At 36.9% G+C, this 20731-nt stretch overlaps 1 protein-coding gene across 2 annotated transcripts in view; it reads left to right on the forward strand.

Moving 5' to 3' along the window:
* SI (sucrase-isomaltase) overlaps positions 1 to 20731 on the forward strand; it is a 53687-nt gene that overhangs the window by 31709 nt on the left and 1247 nt on the right. For both annotated transcript variants that reach the window (XM_082767178.1, XM_082767179.1), the window contains exons 25-47: positions 859 to 1008; positions 2606 to 2815; positions 3702 to 3856; positions 4306 to 4474; positions 5303 to 5399; positions 5511 to 5623; positions 5718 to 5843; positions 6685 to 6813; positions 6928 to 7035; positions 7312 to 7374; positions 7617 to 7751; positions 7937 to 8021; positions 9019 to 9157; positions 12909 to 13042; positions 13502 to 13536; positions 13628 to 13744; positions 15146 to 15294; positions 16370 to 16454; positions 16558 to 16614; positions 17523 to 17647; positions 17949 to 18037; positions 19043 to 19092; positions 19797 to 19967. In XM_082767178.1, coding sequence (XP_082623304.1) covers positions 859 to 1008; positions 2606 to 2815; positions 3702 to 3856; positions 4306 to 4474; positions 5303 to 5399; positions 5511 to 5623; positions 5718 to 5843; positions 6685 to 6813; positions 6928 to 7035; positions 7312 to 7374; positions 7617 to 7751; positions 7937 to 8021; positions 9019 to 9157; positions 12909 to 13042; positions 13502 to 13536; positions 13628 to 13744; positions 15146 to 15294; positions 16370 to 16454; positions 16558 to 16614; positions 17523 to 17647; positions 17949 to 18037; positions 19043 to 19092; positions 19797 to 19967 — 2691 coding nt within the window. The remainder of the gene's footprint in view (positions 1 to 858; positions 1009 to 2605; positions 2816 to 3701; positions 3857 to 4305; positions 4475 to 5302; positions 5400 to 5510; positions 5624 to 5717; positions 5844 to 6684; positions 6814 to 6927; positions 7036 to 7311; positions 7375 to 7616; positions 7752 to 7936; positions 8022 to 9018; positions 9158 to 12908; positions 13043 to 13501; positions 13537 to 13627; positions 13745 to 15145; positions 15295 to 16369; positions 16455 to 16557; positions 16615 to 17522; positions 17648 to 17948; positions 18038 to 19042; positions 19093 to 19796; positions 19968 to 20731) is intronic.

A 20731-nucleotide genomic window follows, 5' to 3' on the forward strand; every position in this document is an offset into this window, starting at 1 on the left:
AGAATTCATTGTATGCCTGAATGCATGTGCAATTACATTAAACTAAGCTGTATAGGAAGAGCATCTAAGTTATGCTCTCAGACCCTCAAAATGACACGATGTTTAGTTGTGCACTTATTCCCACAACAACATTTCATGTGTCAGAGGAATACCTTTGTGATTTGGTTTGACGTTGAAGGAGGGTGAAAATTCTTACCTTCTTGCCATTGAGCATTAGTTTATTGATTTTTATGTATTTATCTTTGAACAAAATAAAATGCCCTTTTTGAACCTCCTGTATCTATTTGTACAGCATTTTTCACAGCATGAGTAGTGATAGTCAGCAACACAGTGCATTTATGTAGTAAGTGAATATGCTGCTGGTAGTGGGGAGCTTTCATAGAAGTGCTTTTGCGCACTAAGGATTGCACTGACATTGATTTGAATCTGCTTTGAACATGCATTGCATACACTCTTTAATTATTACATGCACTTGTGTTACCTGTTATCTAAGTAACTGACTCAAAATCAAAATATTTTAACCTTTTCTGACCTCTTGCAATCATATTTCAAAAGGTGAGGGAGCTGTGCCCTTGTCTTTATTCCTGTGTGCTTCCAGAGAAACCATGAGATTGGATCCATTTTCAATTTATTTATTTATTTATTTTTAGGTTTATCTTCTTATTTTCAGATGTCATTTGTAAGAATTTCAGCTGTGTACATTTATAAAAGTAAGATTATATCAAATGTCATGGGACAGTTTTTTGTGAGATGCCATGTGCAAAATGCATTGTTTCTGAGGAATGGTTTCTCTACTAACTGAAGGAAAGATTGATCTGATGTAAGCTTTAATAAGTATTTATTCTGTAATATTTGTAGGTTGTTCATATAACAGGACTTCAGCTTGAACTGGGAAAATCCTACACACTGCAATGGACTCAACAAGCAAGTATCAATGAAAGGTTTGATTGTTATCCCAATCAGAATTCAACAAAAGAAAAATGTGAACAACTTGGCTGTGTCTGGGAGGTAAGCAAAAATGATTTCTCTTAAATGGTCATGACAGAAACATTTCCAGAATCACACCTTTCTCTCCATTGTGGTTACAGTGGAAAAAGTAGTCAGGCAGATTTGTCAGACATAATTAGTATGGGGGCACTGCCATCAACTGACCTGTACTAGGAATTTTATTTACTTCAATGAAACTAAGGTAGTTAGCAACAATGTAAGTTCTTTCTAAGTGTATCAGTAGTTCAGGTAAAACGTGGTATTCTTTTCAAGACAGTAAGAAATAATAACAGTTGGAAAAAAAGAAGAGCAAAACAGAACAGAATAGAGCATCTCTAACTACTGCCTCTTTTGCTTCACTGGCACCTGCAAGACTCACCCCTTTTGTCTCACCTTCAGAGTCACTGAAGCACATTTTAAGCAATAAATAAATAAATAAATAAAATAATAATAATAAAAAATCCTTTAGATTGTTTGAGACAAAACCCCTGAATCCCCTGGATATTATAACTCATATGCAAACTAAATTGTTCATATCTCTGTTGATACTTATGTATCAATAATGACTGACATACAATTATTTATTACACAGTTTCATTGATAGATATCTTACGACTACAAACATGCAGGAGCTCTCTGCCTTGGTGGGGTTGATCTTTAAAGAGTATCTCCAGCAGAATTACTCCTTGCTCCTATAAATCTAAATTCTATAGCCTGGACATATCTACTAAATATGAAGACAAAATTATCTGTTAGCTGTTCCTGAAACAGCAACAGCTAAATTAGGTGAAGTTCCCTGAATCTGTAGCATTCTTAAGAAGATTCTTTTTGCAATTTTGGATATTTGGAAATGTCTTTTCATGTGAAATCAAACTCTGGTTGTGTAATGGACTCTGTATGTTTTAAACACTTGCTCGAGTTGAAAGGTGCTTTCATTTTGATAATGACAGATGAATAAATATTCATTAGCAGCTCAGATGTGAGGAGCAGGCATAGCTTCATTAGAACAACTAGACAAGATTAATGACAAGTATGCAGAGGTGGAAGTCTAATGCATTAACCTACGTCAGTTTATCTAATCTCAGAATACCTACTCTGAGTGTTTCTGTTGAATTATAGCAGGAAACTGAAAGTAATTTTGACCTTACTATCAGGAGATCTTTGACACGTAGGATGTAATTCTCAGCGGATATTTTAGGGATAATTTAAACAACTAAAGATATATGCAATCCAATGGAAAGGCCTGGTCTGCTGTTACCTGAATATCTAATGTGGCTTTGGCACATCCTCTTGAAGGCTGATGGAGACTAGAGGACAACGGGATTAGGAGGGAGGAATTTCTGAGAATTTCAGTAGGCCAAGACTCAGCCATGTTTCAGGATTCAGCAGAAGATCACAGATACAGGGAATTTAAATCCATCTTCATTGTGCATGGGCTCAATTTTCTGATTGAATTATTTGTACAGGCTTTATTGTTTAGTAGTTGTATTAATTTTTCCCTAAATTTCTACATTTGACAGCTACCTGATAAAAATAGTAGCTTTGGATCTCATGCTGATAGTATGAAATACAATAGGCCAGCATCACTCACTAACCTGCAACCTATTGTCATTTGCAGCAATCACCATCAAACCCAGATAGTCCATCCTGCTATTACAACTCTGACAACGCTTACTCTGTTGATGGAGTAGAATACTCCTCATCAGGTTTGGTAGCTAACCTGACCTTAAACAGCACCAATGCCAGAGCTAATGAGAAGTACACCGAACCAATTGGTACACTGCGCTTGGAGGTTAAATATCATAGCAACCACATGCTGCAATTTAAGGTAATTTCAGGCAAGAGTTTTGTAGTTTGTAATGTCCCATTGTTCAAAATAGTTCTGTTTACATAAATTACATAAATGTTAAGGTTTTGTAGACCAGGCCATGCTGTTTTTTTGTTTGCTTGTTTGCTTGTTTGTTTGTTTTTGTCCTATAAGTCTGTGCTAGAATTTACAATGAAGTTATATGAATCAAAGTTATAATGTCAATGTATATCTCTAATGTCAGACAGAAACTCTGGAACTAAAGACATTATTTTAGTATACAGGTAAATTATGCTGTAAGCATAATTGTGATTTTAATATTTACTTTTGCATTAATTCTTCCACCTGTGTTCTAATTTTTTTAATGCCCTACTCTTTAGACTATCATTTGCTACTTTGCATTTAATAAGACTGAAACAAACGTGATGATGTGATGCACAAAATGTGCATCAAGAAGTAAGCTGTGTGAGCTTACAGAATAAAGAAAACTTAAAAAGGAATCTCTTTTTCTGAGTTGTCTAAAAAATTACTAAAAGATTAATCAGAAAGGTATTTACCACACACATACATGTCTATATTTAAAATATTTAAAACATGTAAAATATCAATAAAATTTCAAATATAGATATATACTTTGAATTAACAGATTTAAATAATTAACCAGACATTAATGATCTGCATTTCAATCCTTAAGCGTGTTTTTTTGTTTGTTTGTTTGTTTGTTTGTTTTTTCACAAATACTGTGAAAGAATTGGAGCAAAAATATATGTTGAAAGAAAATACTCAGCTTGGCAAAAGTATTCAATAATTTACTGTTTTAATTTTAACTAATTCTCAATTCCTATACTATAGGTAAGATTTCAAACAACTCATTGAAATGAATTAATTTTCATTTTTTTCTTTCTAGATTTATGATTATCAGAATGCACGATATGAGGTTCCTGTACCATTAAATCTCCCAAGCTCCCCAGTGAATACAAACGAGAACCTACTCTATGAAGTATCAGTTCAGAGAAAACCATTTGGTATACAGGTTCGGCGCAAAAGCACAGGGACAGTCATGTAAGCCATATTCAATCTATTTTATTTCATTTATTTTTGCTAGCTTTTTTCATCCCAAACCATTTTCTTCATATTTTTAAATACCTCAAGACGAGTTTTTTTTTTTATCCTTCCCACAAAATGGCACTGTCTGCTAAATACCACGTGAAGCTCTATCAGAGATGGCTTCACCATTGCATTGTATGAGAACACTCACCAGGGAAAGGATGGAGAAGGTACCGTGAGCAATATCTATTTTCTCACCTTTACAGTTTTTCCCCCTGTCACTGTAGTCTGACATTTGCTCAGTCCTATGTCACATGAGGAAGTGCAGAACATAAGAAATTATTTTTCAGCCTAAAAGAAGTGTCTTCCAGTGAAACATGTCACTAAAGACTGCTATATTCTTTAAATTTATATTTCTTTATATTTATATATTTTTAAATATTTTTATTTTCTTTCTACTTTAGCTGGGATTCACAGCTGCCTACCTTCACATTCAGTGACATGTTCATTCAGATTTCTACCCGCTTGGCATCCCAATATATATATGGATTTGGAGAAACCGAGCACACCATGTTTCGACGCAACATGAGCTGGCACACCTGGGGAATGTTCACAAGGGACCAGGCTCCTACTGTAAGTAGAAATGAACCTAATGTGCAGAAATGTTCAACAGTACTTTAAAGTCCAGTGAATGTCTGCTGGTACTGGACACACTTATTTGCTATGAATGTATTTATTGAGACTTATAATTTGGACAGTGTTTCAATGGCAATGGTCTTCTCTAAGCCTATTTTTGCTTTGTGACCAGCAAAACCAAATGTGTGGAGCTCAGGCTCTAAGTCAGATGAATATGGCTTAGAAGTCACAGCCCAGTGCTCCTTTATTATGCTTCCTAAAAAATTATTCTAAAAGATGGAAATGTATGAGGAAGTTTTGGGGTTCAATTAGTGCTTAGAGGGGTAAATCAGAAATCTTATGTCGGTGCATATATGAGTGCTATTTCCTACAAGATAACACAATGTTGGCAATTTTCAGGGAATGACCAGTGAAATAGTGGCAGTTTATTACACCTATAACTTCTGGTTCAGATTTCAATATATTGAAATATATTGAAAAATAACATAATCTCCTGATCATATAGACAGATGTCTGCTACTGCTGGAAAAAAAGATAAAATTTTGTCCTGGGAAAGCTCTTTCTTATTAGTGAGTTTTAAAGGCAATAGTACCTTTGCTTTCCTTCATGCTTGGTCACTCTGAACAAGACAGACTCCAGTTGTCAAACTGAAATTGATTTTCTGTAGGTGTGTTTTGTAGGTGTGTAGGTTATAAGTGTATACTTCTGAAGCTTTTTGTTATAGATTTGGAAGTTGTGTGTCTCATCTTTTACTTTTTAAATAGATGTAAACGGGTCATTGCTTATGATGCTTCCACTTTAGAAATTATTTTATTTTGTTTGCAGTATAAGTTGAATTCCTATGGTTATCATCCATTTTACATGGCTCTTGAAGAAGACGGCAATGCCCATGGAGTTCTCTTGCTTAACAGCAATGCAATGGGTAAGAAAATCTTCATTTTATTTTCTCGATGTGTTTTATTTTTATGTTCAGTGGTTTGCAATAGCTGCTAATCCAGGCATCCTTTTCTCATTTCACTTTCCCCATTTCTAGATGTGACATTCCAGCCAACCCCTGCCCTGACATACCGCACCATTGGAGGAATTCTTGACTTTTACATGGTTTTGGGCCCAACACCAGAACTTGTTGTTCAAGAGTACACTGCAGTAGGATTCTTACCCTATTACAAACTAGCACTTTTTGGTGGACTGGTTGGTTGGTTTTCACCTATTCACCACAAATACTCTTTCTTATTTCTAGCTGATTGGACGACCAGTGATGCCACCCTACTGGTCCTTGGGATTCCAGTTGTGCCGCTATGGATACAGGAACGACAGTGAAATTTCCCAGCTGGTGGAGGAAATGAAGGCAGCTAACATTCCCTATGTACGCTGGTAGTACTTAACATTTGAGTTCATGTCTGAATTTCTGGCTTCAGAGTATCAGTTAAGATCCTTTAAACACACACAAAACAAAACAAACAAACAAAAAAAACCACCCCACTACTGTGGTAGAGAGGAGCAAACTCTATTTTATGCCATAGCTGAATATCTCTGCATGCTAAATGTAGAATGTTAAATGTGGTTTTGTTAAATGGTCATGTTAAATGTGTTTTTTAGGCTGCTTTATATTATCTTTTAATCATTCATAATAAAGAAGCACTCAGATGTCTCTCACCATGCTGACTATGAAGGAGCAGTGATAAACAGGAAAAGCAAGGAGGAAAGAAATAATGCAGCATCATTTCAATTGGATATTGCTCTATGTCGGGTCAGCTGTGTTTTGGCACAGTCTGTTTTTGTGAAAGGAGCAAAAACACATAGGTCAAACAAAGTTATAGAATAGAATAGTTCAGTTGGAAGTGACTTTCAAAGATCATCTAGTCCAATTGCTTGAACACTTCAGAGTTCAACAAAAGTTAAAACATATTAATGAGGCCAATGCCCAATTGCCTCTTGAGCACTGACAACCCTGGGATATCAAACACCTCTCTAGGAAGCCTGCTGTCAACCAGAACCCCCAGATCCCTTTCTGCTGAGCTGCTCTCTAGCCACTTGTCTCCCAGTCTGTACCTGTGTCTGGCATTACTTTGTTGCAATAGTTTAAATTGATTGTTACTTAGCAGATGTTCTATAAATATGTATTTGAGGGAAAAAAAAAAAAAAAAAAAAAAAAAAGGAAATAAAAAGAAAATGGTTTTTTTCTTCATTGCTTTTGTGAATTGCAGGATGTCCAATATGTAGATATTGACCATATGGAACGGCAACTGGATTTCACTCTTGGTGCACGCTTTCAGGGATTACCAGCTCTAATTAACAAAATAAAAGCAGAAGGAATGAGATTCATCATTATCCTGGTCAGTTTGGCATACTTTTTTAAATTCGTCATTGCAGAATTAAGAATATATATAACAGCATTTCTAAACTTATTTTTTCAGCATAAAGCAAAAGTTTGTTACATTTCATTTTAGGATCCAACTATCTCTGGAAATGAAACTGATTATCTTACGTTCTCGAGAGGTGTAGAAGACGATGTCTTCATCAAGTGGCCGAATACCAGTGACATTATATATTCCAAGGTACTATTCCTAGAAAATGTATGACCGTAGAGGTATGCCATATCCAAGTGAGCATCATGTCAGCTTAGACTTCAGTGCTATTCATAGGCACAGTCTGCTAACATTATGTTCATGCCTGAATGTAAATGATACATTGAATAAATACTGGAAACTGAATTGTCTTGAGTTTATGCTGTCATTTGTAGTAGCAGGTAAGAATTGTTATATCTTTCTGTTGCTGGTGCTCAGTTATATTCAGCGTGGTTTAATTATTTCAAAATGTTCTTTGTCCTATAGGTCTGGCCATTTCTTCCCAATGTTACAGTCAATGAGTCACTTCCTGAGCAAACTCAAATACGGGTAAATATTGGTACAGTTTGGCTATTGTCTCAAATATAGAGGGAGAAGCACATTATTTAAGAAAAATAGCAGCAAACTAGTTGATAAAATCTCATGTCAGAAATAAGATGCAGAAAACGGCCAGCCTTCCTAACAAAGTAAAATCAGAAAACAAGTAATTATTTTTTGTTTTAGAAAATTCCAGCATTTTATCAATGGGATGCTTCCAGTGCTCTATCTTTTCTATTTTCCTATTTTTACAGCTCTATGGAGCACATGCAGCTTTCCCAGACTTCTTACGCAATTCCACAGTGGAGTGGTGGAAGAGAGAAATCATGGAGTTCTACGACAATCCCCGTAACAACTCACTAAGTGTTAAGTTTGATGGCCTGTGGATTGTAAGTGTAGAAATGTGTCTGATTTTTGGTGTGAATGTGTGTCAAGCATGTGTGGTGCTGCAGACTGAGACTGCAGCTGCAAGGGTTCTCAAGGGCATCTACAATACAGCTTGTTTGTAATTTAGAATTTAGTGTATCTTGTATGATTGAAGAAAATACAATCAGGTTTTGCTCTATATTTTTAGGACATGAATGAACCGGCAACTTTTTATAATGGCGCCCTTGATGGCTGTAGAGATGACCTCCTTAATTACCCACCATACATTCCTCGTAAGTCTGATTAGTCCATAAAATGGTGTTAGGACATTCTCACTACTATGAAATTTCTTACATATTGGTACACGTGGCATGAATTCCTATATTTAGGTATATTAAACCACAACTAAACTCCTAACTGAAAGTGTCCCTTCTTTTCCAAGAATATAAGCACACAAATAATATATTTTTTAGAATGAGCAGTAATGGCACTTCTAAAAACTAAAGTTATTCATAGTTATGTGACTACATATAGATTTTGATCCCTATTTTATATGTAGGTGCTTTGTTTTAGACACGGTAGAGAATGTAGTCTCTCTTCTGCAGTTCTCTCTGATGAATAACGTGATTAACTGAAAATTCAAAAACTATTCCTGTCTCTCCTCTCATTAGCATTTTTCTATACAGTAAAATACCTGAAACACTTGACTAGCATTTATCTATACATAAAAATAATTGACATTCTTAACTTGGCTTTACTTAAGTGCTGGTATAAGGCAGTACAACTCAGTAAATATTAACATTCATCATTCATTGCTCTGCTATTCTGCTATTAGAGTTGCTTACTGTTGCTTACTGTGGTCTTCAGATATAAATAGGTTCTCAGAATCATCAGGAAGTTAATATTCAGGCATAGGCCTTAACCAGCACATTCACTACCCAACCCAATTTATGTTTATATAGATGATAGGCCAGGGTTTACAAAGATTTGCAATATCTGCTGAATTAGGTTATATCCAGTTTATTCTTTGAGCTGCTCCAGAAAGAGCATCTATAACAGAGCTATCAAAACACTTAGAAACCCGGATGCCTGAACAGGACTATTGGAGCTATCCCATTTGATAAAGATGGAAATGTTCTTTCATAAGAAGTCACACATGACAGTATAGATGCCCAAAAGAGAGTGAACACAAAAGAAATCATGAAAATTAACAAAAATTAACAATATTTGTTATAGAATATTTCTCATTAAAAAGAAAATAAAATGTCTTTCTTCTTCCCTTATCACTAGATTTGGGATACCGGTCAGAAGGTTTAATTGTCAAAACTCCGTGCATGGAAGGTGAGCAGCGTCTTCCGGATGGTACCCCAGTTAGACACTATGATGTCCACAGTCTTTACGGATGGTCACAAACAAAACCTACCCTCGAGTAAGTGAGATTTGCATAGTTTCTTGCTATCTCCAAAATGTGTTGCCAAGAACAGCTGGTATCCATAACTATTGGCACAAACCTGCCTGAGTCCCTTTAAGATGGCTGCAAAGTCTTCCTTTTTATCCAGTAGTGTTGATTCTGCCATTCTGTTCAAAGTGGAGTTTGGTGTTCAGTGTTCATTGGTGTTCACCAATGCTCTGGGTTTTGCAGCTGGCAGTATTTTAGTCACGTTCCTGCTCAGCTCACGCTGTGATCTCACCTGTGGTACAAGCAAGGTGATAGGAACCTGAGCAAAGACGTGCAGGAGAAGGCACGGTGGGTGTGTGCAGGTCTGAGCTGAAGCTGTGCTTCCACTGTTGCAGTGCAATAAAGGCATTCTGCTGTTGGAGCCAAGCAGAAAAGAACTAGCTCAAGCATGTCTACACCAGCAGCTGCATCACTCACTGTCTCAGGACGGGCAAAGCCTTTATTTCACTGACCCTGAGCAGATGCAATTTTCAAGGTACCTTTTAACGGCAGTTTACCCAAGTCTGATATTAAAGAAAGCTACTCTTCACCTAGCTGTGGAGCAAGTCTTTGTATAGCAGTTCTAAGGGTTTCATCCATACACATTTTACATTGTGCAAGCCCAACTACTGACCTGTATTATGAAATAAGTTGGTCACGGTGCTATTTCTCATACAGTTTAATTGGGATGTAATAACTTGCCACCAATCGTTGCCCTGTCCCAGTGTGTTCACACATAACACGTTGACTTTTCAGCAGAGGTTTCTGTTAACAGTCAGCCTGCAAGGCCATCCTGGGGCGATGCTCAGCATTGTAAATGGGAGCAGTCAATCAAAAGGCATAGCTCTGCTATTCTGTTACAAGGCAGAACAGAGAACAGGTCTGAACATTTGGATCAGCTGTTGTTAACAGTAATTACTCAATGACAGTCTCACCTAATTACTGCAATTAAAATATAAAACACTTTTTGTTTCTAGCTAGTGCTAGGATAGCCTCTTTTATTTCTAGCATTGATACCATTTTAGCCTCATACATGTAGTGAGGGAAAATGAATATATTTTTTTAAGAACATTAATTTCAGAAGGGCTCTGTAATCTTGGGTATTCAAAAATACTTGAGTATGGGTGAAAAGAGAAAACAGTGACATTTAAAACACACATTCTGTTCATAAAGCTTTCCTTTTAGGAATTTATTTGTTCAGTTCCAAGGCAGATGTCATTACCTGTTCCTTAATGAATAGGATCCCAGCTGACTTTAGATAATGTCTGATCTAATGATAGTATATTTGTGCTGTTTCATTTCCAATTCAATGAGTAAGCAAGGCACAGCGTTTGGTTATAGGTCTTAATAATCTTAAAGTCCTTGGTAACTTTGATGTTGCCATTAGACAAGAAAATACCAAGGCTACTTGATTTTTTGACTGGGTGGATGCTACTGCCAGAAGCATGCATGGCAGTGCTGTCGGTCGAGTAACACATGAGCCTGCTGGCAGGACAGGAAGGAAACTGATACCTCTGCTGTCAGCCAAATCACATGCCATTTGGATATTGTAAATAGGCAATAATTTAACACTGGGAGCAATATTGCTGTCATTCCTGCACATCAGGTGTGAACTGAAATGGAGTGAAATATTTTCTTCTCTGTTGAGAGGTACTGTAACAGAAATGAGTACGATAAATTACACAGCCTATACAGATATTCTCACAGTTGAAACAAACAGAAAACTGTTGTTTAAAAAAAAAATAAATAAGAGAGAGAGGTGACAACTAAGAGATCTCTCTAATTAGATCTCTCTCTAATACTCCTTACTAAAGGAGTCATTGTGATACAGAAGATGTGTAGCAATAACTTATTCTAAGACTAAACCATCCAAACAAGAAGATTGTTTGCATGCAAAAGTTACAATATGAAAAAAAAAAAAAAAAAAAAGCCAGTGTAATGGAAAAGTAAGCAGCAATATTTTTTTTCCCAATTTGATACAATTTCTGTTCTGTATGAATTAGAAAGAGGAACCTTCTTTGTATTGGCTCAAGGCTATTCTTTTGTAACAAGGCTTTTGCACAGATGCGATAGCCAGAACCTTTAAGAGTGAATCTAGGAACCATTTTGAGGTAAAGGTTTAGAGGGCTTGGTGACACGAGGAATTGCTTTTCAAGAATCCGGCTTTGGCTCAGTCCTGAAGCAGAGAGCTGGCACCCCAGGTCAGGAAAACACTCAGGCCCTGGGCAGTTCTGTGGGCAACGTACACCTTCTTTGGATTTCAAATTTTAGCAGGACCTTCCAAAGACTGTTGAAGGAGGGTAAACGAAGCAGAGGCTGAAAATGTTTGGTAATACATTACAAAGAAAGAAAAGGTAGTAGAAAACTTACTGTTTGTCTTGGAAGAAATAATTACAGCACATTAGTCTAGTTTAATTACTATGGTAATTTAAGTGACTTGTGTATTTTTGTTGTAATTATAGCATCACTAAAGCTGCAAATCCTGTCAAAAAATAAATAAATAGTGCCTTATTGAAGCAGCTGTTTAGGCAATTATTGTGGAGTTAGCATTGGAGAGCAGTGCAATTCAATCAGTGCAGCTTTCTAACTAGTATTGTAGTTCAGTTTTCTGCTGTAATGATTCACAGTATGAGTGCATGCCTGCAAAGGGATTCTTCGAAGAAACCAAGGCAGTTATGCATCCACACTAGGCACACAGCATAGTCCAGCAGTGGCAAGGTATGAGTGTCCTCTGCGGGACAATTAGGAAGCACGAATTCCTCTCAGCTCCACAACTTTTTGTCATAAAGCCTGTTTGGTTACCTTTGGAGGTATTTTGTGGCAATTGCCAAGGCTTTATTTAAGAAAATGAATCATTTTTCTTTATCTTATTTGCAGAATGGACCTAGCTGGTGAATTATTTTTCCATCCTGCTCTTTTAGAGTCACAGCTTGGTGGCCTTAGGAGCTCCTGTCCAGCAAGCCACTGTCTCCCCTTCCAGCAGCAATGAATGAAGCCATCTGGGTTCTGTGACAGAGCCCCTGAATAGCCCATGACAGTCCTAAACTGGTGCTTGCTGTTTCCCTTTAACTCCTGACCCCAAAGGCTTTAGGTGCTGGTGATGCACAGCAAGGCCATGAGCTGGGAATCTTGAAGGGTACATTTGGTTTCTCCCTCCACATGGCTGATCTACACCATCCTGCCAGAAGCAGTCTCTGGCTTCTACTGTTGGTCACTTCACGTCAATTTCTTACCGTGTTGGTGTTTCTGATGTGATCACGGGTCCATGTCTTGCTTTTTGCTCAGGTATCTTTCTGGCAACTGGAGTTATGTTGACAGATCTAGTATTCTAGACCCCTTTTTATCTTCTTGGTTTTAGTTTTCTTCAGATTATTTTCAGCTGGTTCTGCAAGTTTTCTACAATAAAGGAATGATATACCACATTGCTTAGCCCTATAAAATGTGCAAGTTGGACTATATTCGTGTTTTCCCACAGAGTAATTTCCCTCAACTGGAAGTCCGCATTTTAGCACCTCCTTGTTTTCACAGGTTTGCTGACACTTAATTTTGACTTTCTGCTTCTGTGCAAATCACTGTGCACTAGCATCAAAAGTACATTTGGACTGTATGGATCCATAACAATCTGTACAACAAAAATTCTGCCCTTTGTTAGGAAAGTATAAGATGCTATATTTATTTTCAAAGACGATCTTATGCAATAAGTTCTCATGTAATTTATTTCTTCATCTGTTTTCAATGTCAGCGCTGTGCAGAATGCCACAAAGGAGCGTGGGATCGTCATCACCCGCTCAACATATCCCAGCAGTGGAAAATGGGCTGGACATTGGCTGGGCGATAACAAGGCAGATTGGGATCAGCTGGCTAAATCGATTATTGGTATGTAGAAGAAAGAAGGTCTCTAATCAGTATATTCTGTGCAGTAATTCCTTTTCCTTGACTTACCTGCATTTAGAATTTATTGGTTTTAACAGGAATACACTCTTTGTTCAACAACCAGAATCCATGGTCAATTCCTTTGTGACTTCTTCTTTACTTCCTTGGTTGTTGGGAGCTCCTTTGTTCTCCTGGGACCGGCCACCTTCCCACCTTGTGTTCTGTCACATCAGTTCTCATCATCTGCTGGTGCTGCTGTGCAACATATCTTTGTTTCTGACAAATCATCTCCCAACTCTTTCTTCTTTCTGTAGAAGGAAAACATGAGAAATTAGAGAAGTTGTGAAACTTTTTTTTTTTTTTTTCTCATTCAGCATATAATATATGTTATCTAGCACAACCATTAGCATATGAAAGGGGGAAGAAAAACAGCTGGTAACAATGAATTATTTCTCCTTTCAGGTATGATGGAGTTCAGTCTCTTTGGAATATCTTATGTAAGCTAATCAGTTATTATATTTTAATTAATTATCTTGACACTGTACAAGAATTTATAATATTCCAACTGGATTGTTTGTCAACTTTCAGACAGGAGCTGATATCTGTGGCTTCTTTAATGACTCACAGTATGAGTTGTGTCTTCGCTGGATGCAGCTGGGTGCATTTTACCCATATTCAAGGAATCACAACGAGAAAGGAACAAGAGTGAGTTTTAGATTTTTAGTGGTTGTTACTGTATAGACCTTTGCAATGCACATGTAGAGAACAGCTGGGGCATCACACAAGCCAGATAGTGTCAAAAAGAAGTACATTCCAAGCAAAATGGGCATGATAAGAACATGTTTCACTCTTCATCAAAAAAAAAAAAAAAAAAAAAAAAAAGTCTTTGTATGCTAGCTCTGTTGTAATCCTACCTCCTTGCATGGGAGGTATTATGCCTGAAAAGGGGCTGCTCTGGGATTTAGACCACTTGAAGGAAGCATATAATATGTTTGACTGAATTTGACTGAATCCAACTCCTACCTATTTTTCCCTGTAGGCCGTTTTGATTTAAAGTCACTACAATAAAGTACAGTGCTTTTATGGCAAATGCTGTTAAAGGAGCAAAACTGACATTGGAGATTGAAGCCATAGTTGTCCATAATTATTACAAGAAATGAGAAAATGGAACAGTGTAACATGACTCTGGAATAAGAGTCAGGAATGTATGTACTTTACACATTTGCCACCATCAGATATTGTATTTCCTTTAGGAATAAAGGAAAATAATTGCTTAAATGTAGGCCTGTGCTGGCCAAGGACTATATTGTAGAAAGCTGTAAAACTAGATAAGTGGAAAAATAAAAATTGAAACAGCACGTAGATTCCAATTAGAGCTTCAAGTCTAGCCGAGTAGTGCTATTTGTGTGGCACATGTCTAATGAATCCGAGTCTCCTTTTTAAAAACTATGCGCTTATCTTGCCACGGCACACCTTTCGATAGGACTTTGAAAGCCTTTAAAAATGCAGATGCAGGGTTATCATGTTGCTTGCAGTCTTAACCAATTTGCCAAGGCATTGTTCAATACATTTAGTAAAGATTGGAAGTGCTCCCTGACATCAGTCATTAGTGCTTTGGTCTCTTTTTCCAAGTCCTGAGTGCTGCCCTGCAGAAGAGAGGGATAATAAATTATGTACTCCAGGATGCGTAACACCTTCAGGACAACTTGCAAGAAGTATGTTTTACAGTATTCTCCGCAGGTTTTTCTCATCTTCCTTCTTTCTAGTTCCCCTCTTAGGGCTGACAGCCATACCTACTGTTTTTACCATCACTTACGCCTTAACTGAAGTATAAATAAATGGAGGTGCTCTAGTTTGGAGGCAGAGGAATTTGCAAGGGCCTACTGAAACTTTCACAGGTCTGTCTTGCCAGGCAGATTTTGATGCATATTTGGTAATTACTACTACTACCACTGCTACTGTTAGATTTTATGAAGTCATGAGAAAAACATAAAATGAAAGAGATGCTAAATGTGAACTCTCTTGTAAACATCAGCATTACTTTTCTCCATAGCTGTTCTAAACACAGTAAGCCAGTTTGAATAGCAACTGTCTCTTCTCTTCTAGAGGCAAGATCCTGTTTCCTGGAATACAACATTTGAGGCCATTTCCAGGAAGGTGCTGAATATAAGATACACTCTGTTACCCTATTTTTATACATTAATGTATGACGCCCATGCCCATGGCAGTACTGTGATCCGTCCTGTACTCCATGAGTAAGTGTGACTTCTTTGCTCTCCTTGTCAAGAATTTCATCTAAGAATTCTGGAGTTAGGATCCTCCTAATGATGTTTTTGATTATTTAGAGCAATTTTTTGAAAAAAAAAAAAAAAAAAAAAGCATGACATTGAGAATATGAGCTTTCAATATCAAGTTTTACTTTCACAGAGAACAACAGTTCTCTGTTTTATGCTATACAAAACTGAAAATTTGCTTAGCTAGAGTTAATGTTTACATTTTAAAGCTCACCTGTAGCCTCTTTAGGGATAATCAACAATGATGTTCCATTGGAAGCTAGACATATGTAGAATTAAAAAGCAGATGTTGCAAAAACTTTAAGCAAAGAAGAGGGATATAATTCTGCCACAAGTCATGACATAATTTTGCAGGGAAAATCATCTTTTATTTATTAATTTGTTTGTTTATTACTGGCCAGACTGATAGAATTGATAAAAAATAAATAATAATAATAATAATAAAAGATAAGTTATTAGTTGTACAAAGCCTTCTTTGTCCCTGGAAGGACAAAGTTTATTTTTATCCTTTTATTATAAGATGTGCTCTAGTATATGTACACTTGTCTTGGCTAAAAATCATAGAGCTGTTCACATGTATTGTCTTGATTTCTTTCAAACCACTTGCCCAAGAAAAAAAGTGACACAAATTAGAAAGTGATTCACAGTCTGACCACTACCTAATCTTAGTATTGCTGATATCTCCAAAGCAAAACTGATCTTTTGAGTTTTGTGATCTAAATATCCCGAAACTCAATTTGCCAAAGAATGGCAAAAAAAGAAAACTAAATAATAGCCTGCATTTCTGCAATGATTTTCACATTAGGATCTTTATGCATTCTTGGCAAACAATAATTGATCTATTTAAAAGGAAACAGATAAATAAAAGATACATTTTAGTTACCTGTCTCAGTTATTGTTAATACTAGAGTAAATACAGATGAGGAAATAGCAGATACTAGGAACAGTAGGTTGAATTACCGATGGAAACTTCTTAAAAGAACATTTTGGAAAAGTTCAGCATTCAATGTTTAATCAAAATTCTGTTAACTTGCAGGTTTGTGACAGACAGAGCAACATGGGATATATATGAACAATTCCTTTGGGGACCTGCACTGCTCATCAGCCCTGTAATGCAACCGGTATGTGCTTAAGCACTGAAGTTATATGAAAGTATTAATGTTACTTTAGCTAAAAATTCCCTGTTTGCTTTAACTTCCCTAAAATACGTATCTTTAATTCCAGAATGCTGTAACAGTGGATGCTTACATACCTGATGCCATCTGGTATGATTACTACACAGTAAGTTATTTTCAAAATTGTACGTATTCCTTATAATGATGTTCAGATAGTGGCAGGGTGTGCTGAGGTGTGAAACCACTATCTCCTTTTTACAAACTTATGTTTATTATCATTTCTTGGCGTTATAACAACTACATCTTCTTGGCTGATTTCTTATAGAAATCCTTAGTTCCTTTTATTTTAATAAATACTTGAACTATGTACTCCTGTCTCCTTCTTTCCCCCCACCTTTTATTGCAAAGCATGGCTATGGAATATCCCTTTGGTCATTCTGTGTCAGCTGTCTTGGCTGTGTCCCCTCCACAGCCTACAAACTGGCAGGGCAGCATGAGAAGCAGAAAAGTCTGTGACTCTGTATAAGCACTGCTCAGCAACCACTAAAACACCAGTGTGTTTTCAACACAATTTCCATCATAAATTTGACATTTAGCACCACGCAAGCTTCTATGAAGAAAATTAACACTATCTCAGCCAAATATAGCATAAGAATGCTGGAATGGAGAAAAACAAACAGGGTTAGCTGCACCAGCCTTTCATGGAAGGTAAGAAAAAACTAGTAAGAAGGAGTAAGCATTAAAAATCACTTAATTAACCACGCGTTTGTATTTCACCTGAATGGTCACTTTGATTCAGCTGTTCTCCCCTGAGGTTGATAAACACTTTTTTAGATACATAGCTTTATGGTTTCTCTTATGTAGAGAGAGAAATGTGGAGCATAATGTAGTTACTCCTGTGTTAACATCAGGATTTTAAGAAAAAACTCCTAAGGAATCTGCCTAGCAAAATAAATAAATAAATAAATAAATAAATAAATAAATAAATAGTTATTATTTCTTTCTAAAACAACTGTAGAGGGAGATCGATTCAACAGAAGATTTTTTTTTTTTTTTTTTTTTTTTCATAAATAGGATAAAAATATTGGTGTTAGGGGAAAATCAGTAACTCTATCGGCACCTTTGGACCATATCAATCTTCATATCCGAGGCGGTTACATCCTCGCGTGGCAACAACCTGCTAATACAACTTTTTACAGGTACAATAAGAATAACTGGAATATTAAAATTTAGTTGTAATTATCATATTAATTAATAATATCATATTATTACCAGTCTTTAAAGAATACATTTATAATAGCACCTGAGATTTGTGGATGCTTTTTTTCTTCAGTTTCCTCTTAACAGTCTCCTTTGAATATAATACTTTGGGGTCAAGAAAGTGAGTATCAGAGACCAGGCAAATGGCTGACAGTATTTCTAGAACAAGTTCTAACACTTGAGAGAGACAAAATGTAATTAGCTGAGGATATTAAGGAAAACATATTCTGTTTTTCACAGCCGGAAAAACCAAATGGGACTTATTGTTGCTTTGAATGAGTCTCAGTTGGCAGAAGGACAGCTTTATTGGGATGATGGTGTTCGCATTGGTATGTATAATGTTTTCTTGCCATCCTAAAAAACCTTTCCAGCTGTGAGGGTGGTAGAACACTGCAACAGGCTGCCAAGGGAGGCTGTGGAGCCTCCATCTTTGGAACTATTCAAAGCCCAAATTAAAACAGAGAAGCAAAAACCAATGAAATGAACTGGAAAGAGATGAAACAAATTACAGCAGTCCATGAGCAGCAAATAATGCTCAGCAGCTAGCTAACCACTTTTTGTCTGCAGTTGTAATAATAACATTGTTGTCCAAGTGGAAACATGAACCTATAAGAAATTGCAACCCTTAGCCATCACTTTGGAAAAAAGGCTTTTGTGGTTGCTTCTGCCTTAGAAGTCCTCAGTGTAGTAATGGGTGTTAGAGCATATGGCAGACTGCTGGCCAAAGCAAGCCCAATTCTGGAGGCCTTACCTGAGCATGCCCTCAGAGACAAAAATTAAAGCTCCAGATTAACAAAGTGATTTCTACTGATTGAGACCACAGAATGCTACAATTTGTAGAATTAATCTTTGGTATCAAAGAAAGGGTGTCCTGGACCTAAGGGAGCAAATATAACAAAGACTTGTCCTCAAACCTATGGGAGCCATAACCATAGGAAATGTGGGAAACTTTCACTAATTTCCTCAGCATTAGTAAATCTAAATTGCATTCAGACGAGATATTTGCATGCTGTTTATCCTTCCTATGCAGAGTCTATTACCCTTGTAATAACAATAAGCCATTACCTGAGATTATGACAAATAATGCAGAAAACTGTTATGTTACACAGTGATGTGTAGGTAAGTTTGCTGTAGAGCAGAAAGGCAGTACCTTCAATGGTAAACTGGTAAATTGGTAAAATATACAACAGTGATTTCAAAGAAGCACCAACATATATGATAATCATGTGTACATACACACATACATAAACACTTCTTCAATTGAATGTTTTATAATATTTTAACTGAACAGCTAAATAGCAAACACATTTGATTGTATCCTTTCTTTCTAACAGATGCATATGAAGATGGTGCATATCTGCTAACATCATTTACTGCTAAGCAGGTAGGTAATGCTAGCTAACATTCAGTTTCTGAATAATCACTTGAGGTGATCATCGTCATATTTTTAACTATTCGTATTTTAGTTTGTCCCTTTCCAAAGTTTAGATATTCCTCTTTCAGACTGATTCTGGATGACAGAGTAATTGTTATTCAGTAGGGTGAAGACTGTTGTAGGTCTCTAAATGTTGCTTTAAAAACTTCTTTGAGATCCCAGCAGCATATATGTGTGCACAATAGAAGAACAAACTTGTTTGGCATTCTTTGTACTGGTATACATCAGAGTAAACTAGTTTATTTCAGTGGGGGTATTCCACAGAGGTGCACATTCATTTTAAGGAGTTGGCCCGGACTGAAAGCTGCAGGATGGATGTTGGTGCACATCCTGTAACTGGAGATGGTTTCTCACAGGGCACTGGGTTTAATCCTGTATCAGGCCTCACAGCAGCTGGGATATGAGGCCTAACTGCTGTCCCAGTGATAGCAGGGAGGGTCTGTCCATGCAGCAATTAAAGACACAGCAGATTCCAGGATCTAGATAGACTAACAATGTGAAGAAAACTGAAGCCTTCGCATTTGGAAAATAAATAAAAATATACAGACATATTTTCTTTAAAATGCATGAGAAGTGAAGAAAGCAATTGAAAGGCTCAAGTAGACTTTTACCCATGTAATGATTGCATCCTATTTCATTCTTTTTCCTTTCAGAATGTTTTAGATATCACAGTTGTGCATCATGGTTACAATGATCCAAACAACTTAATATTTACTGAAATTAAAGTGCTTGGCTTGAGCACAACTGTTGGGCAGGTGACTGTATTGCAGAACGGCGGGACAATTCCATCAACTCATGTGCTGAGCTACAACAGCACCACCCAGGTGAGACACTGTTTTTGGCATAATGCCACCTTCACAGCTGAATATGTCTTCTTCAGCCTTTTGGGGATTCAGCTCTCAGCTCTAATACCATATTTAGAGGATAGTTCAGCAGGACATATAACCATTAACTGACAGTCACTTTTAGAAAGTATTGTTTAATAGAGAGTAAATATTGTGCAGGAGGTGCGGTAGAGCTTTTAAATACAGAAATTACTGTAGAGGAAATCACGCTGCTCCTGACTGTGAAGAAATGTTGGGTTTTGTTTAGTGCTGGTTTCTACTCTTCCTAATAGCTTACTCACAGCTTGTGATTTGAAGGAAGGAAAAGCAGCAAATATTTCTGTAGTCTCTACGTGACCCTATTGTTGTCGGTTTTGTCTGACAACTTTTTCATTTCCTACGTCTGTTTTCTAACGCCATTTCTTCTTCTGACAAGTCAGATTTGAGCTGTAGGCAAGGCAGCACAGGGCCATTATGTGTACAAGTCCAATTCCATACCTCTGAAGTTATCGGCTAAGCTTCTCACCAACTTCAGAGTGCCAGGCTTTCCATCTGCATGGCTCATGTCTGTCCAGAGCATTTTTTGACATATTACATATGTCAAGCACTGCTAAAGCCAACTGAGACAAATGTGTAGAATTGTATCACCACTCAGGACAGCATTCCAATGGAGCATCTTTCAAATGCAAACTGAACTACTGGGGCACCCAGTCTTGCCAGTTTTCTGGTAGAGGGAGACTGTCTAATTTATTTTGCTATTGGGA

Source organism: Aythya marila, assembly GCF_965140915.1.
Source record: "Aythya marila genome assembly, chromosome: 9".
NCBI lineage: Eukaryota > Metazoa > Chordata > Aves > Anseriformes > Anatidae > Aythya > Aythya marila.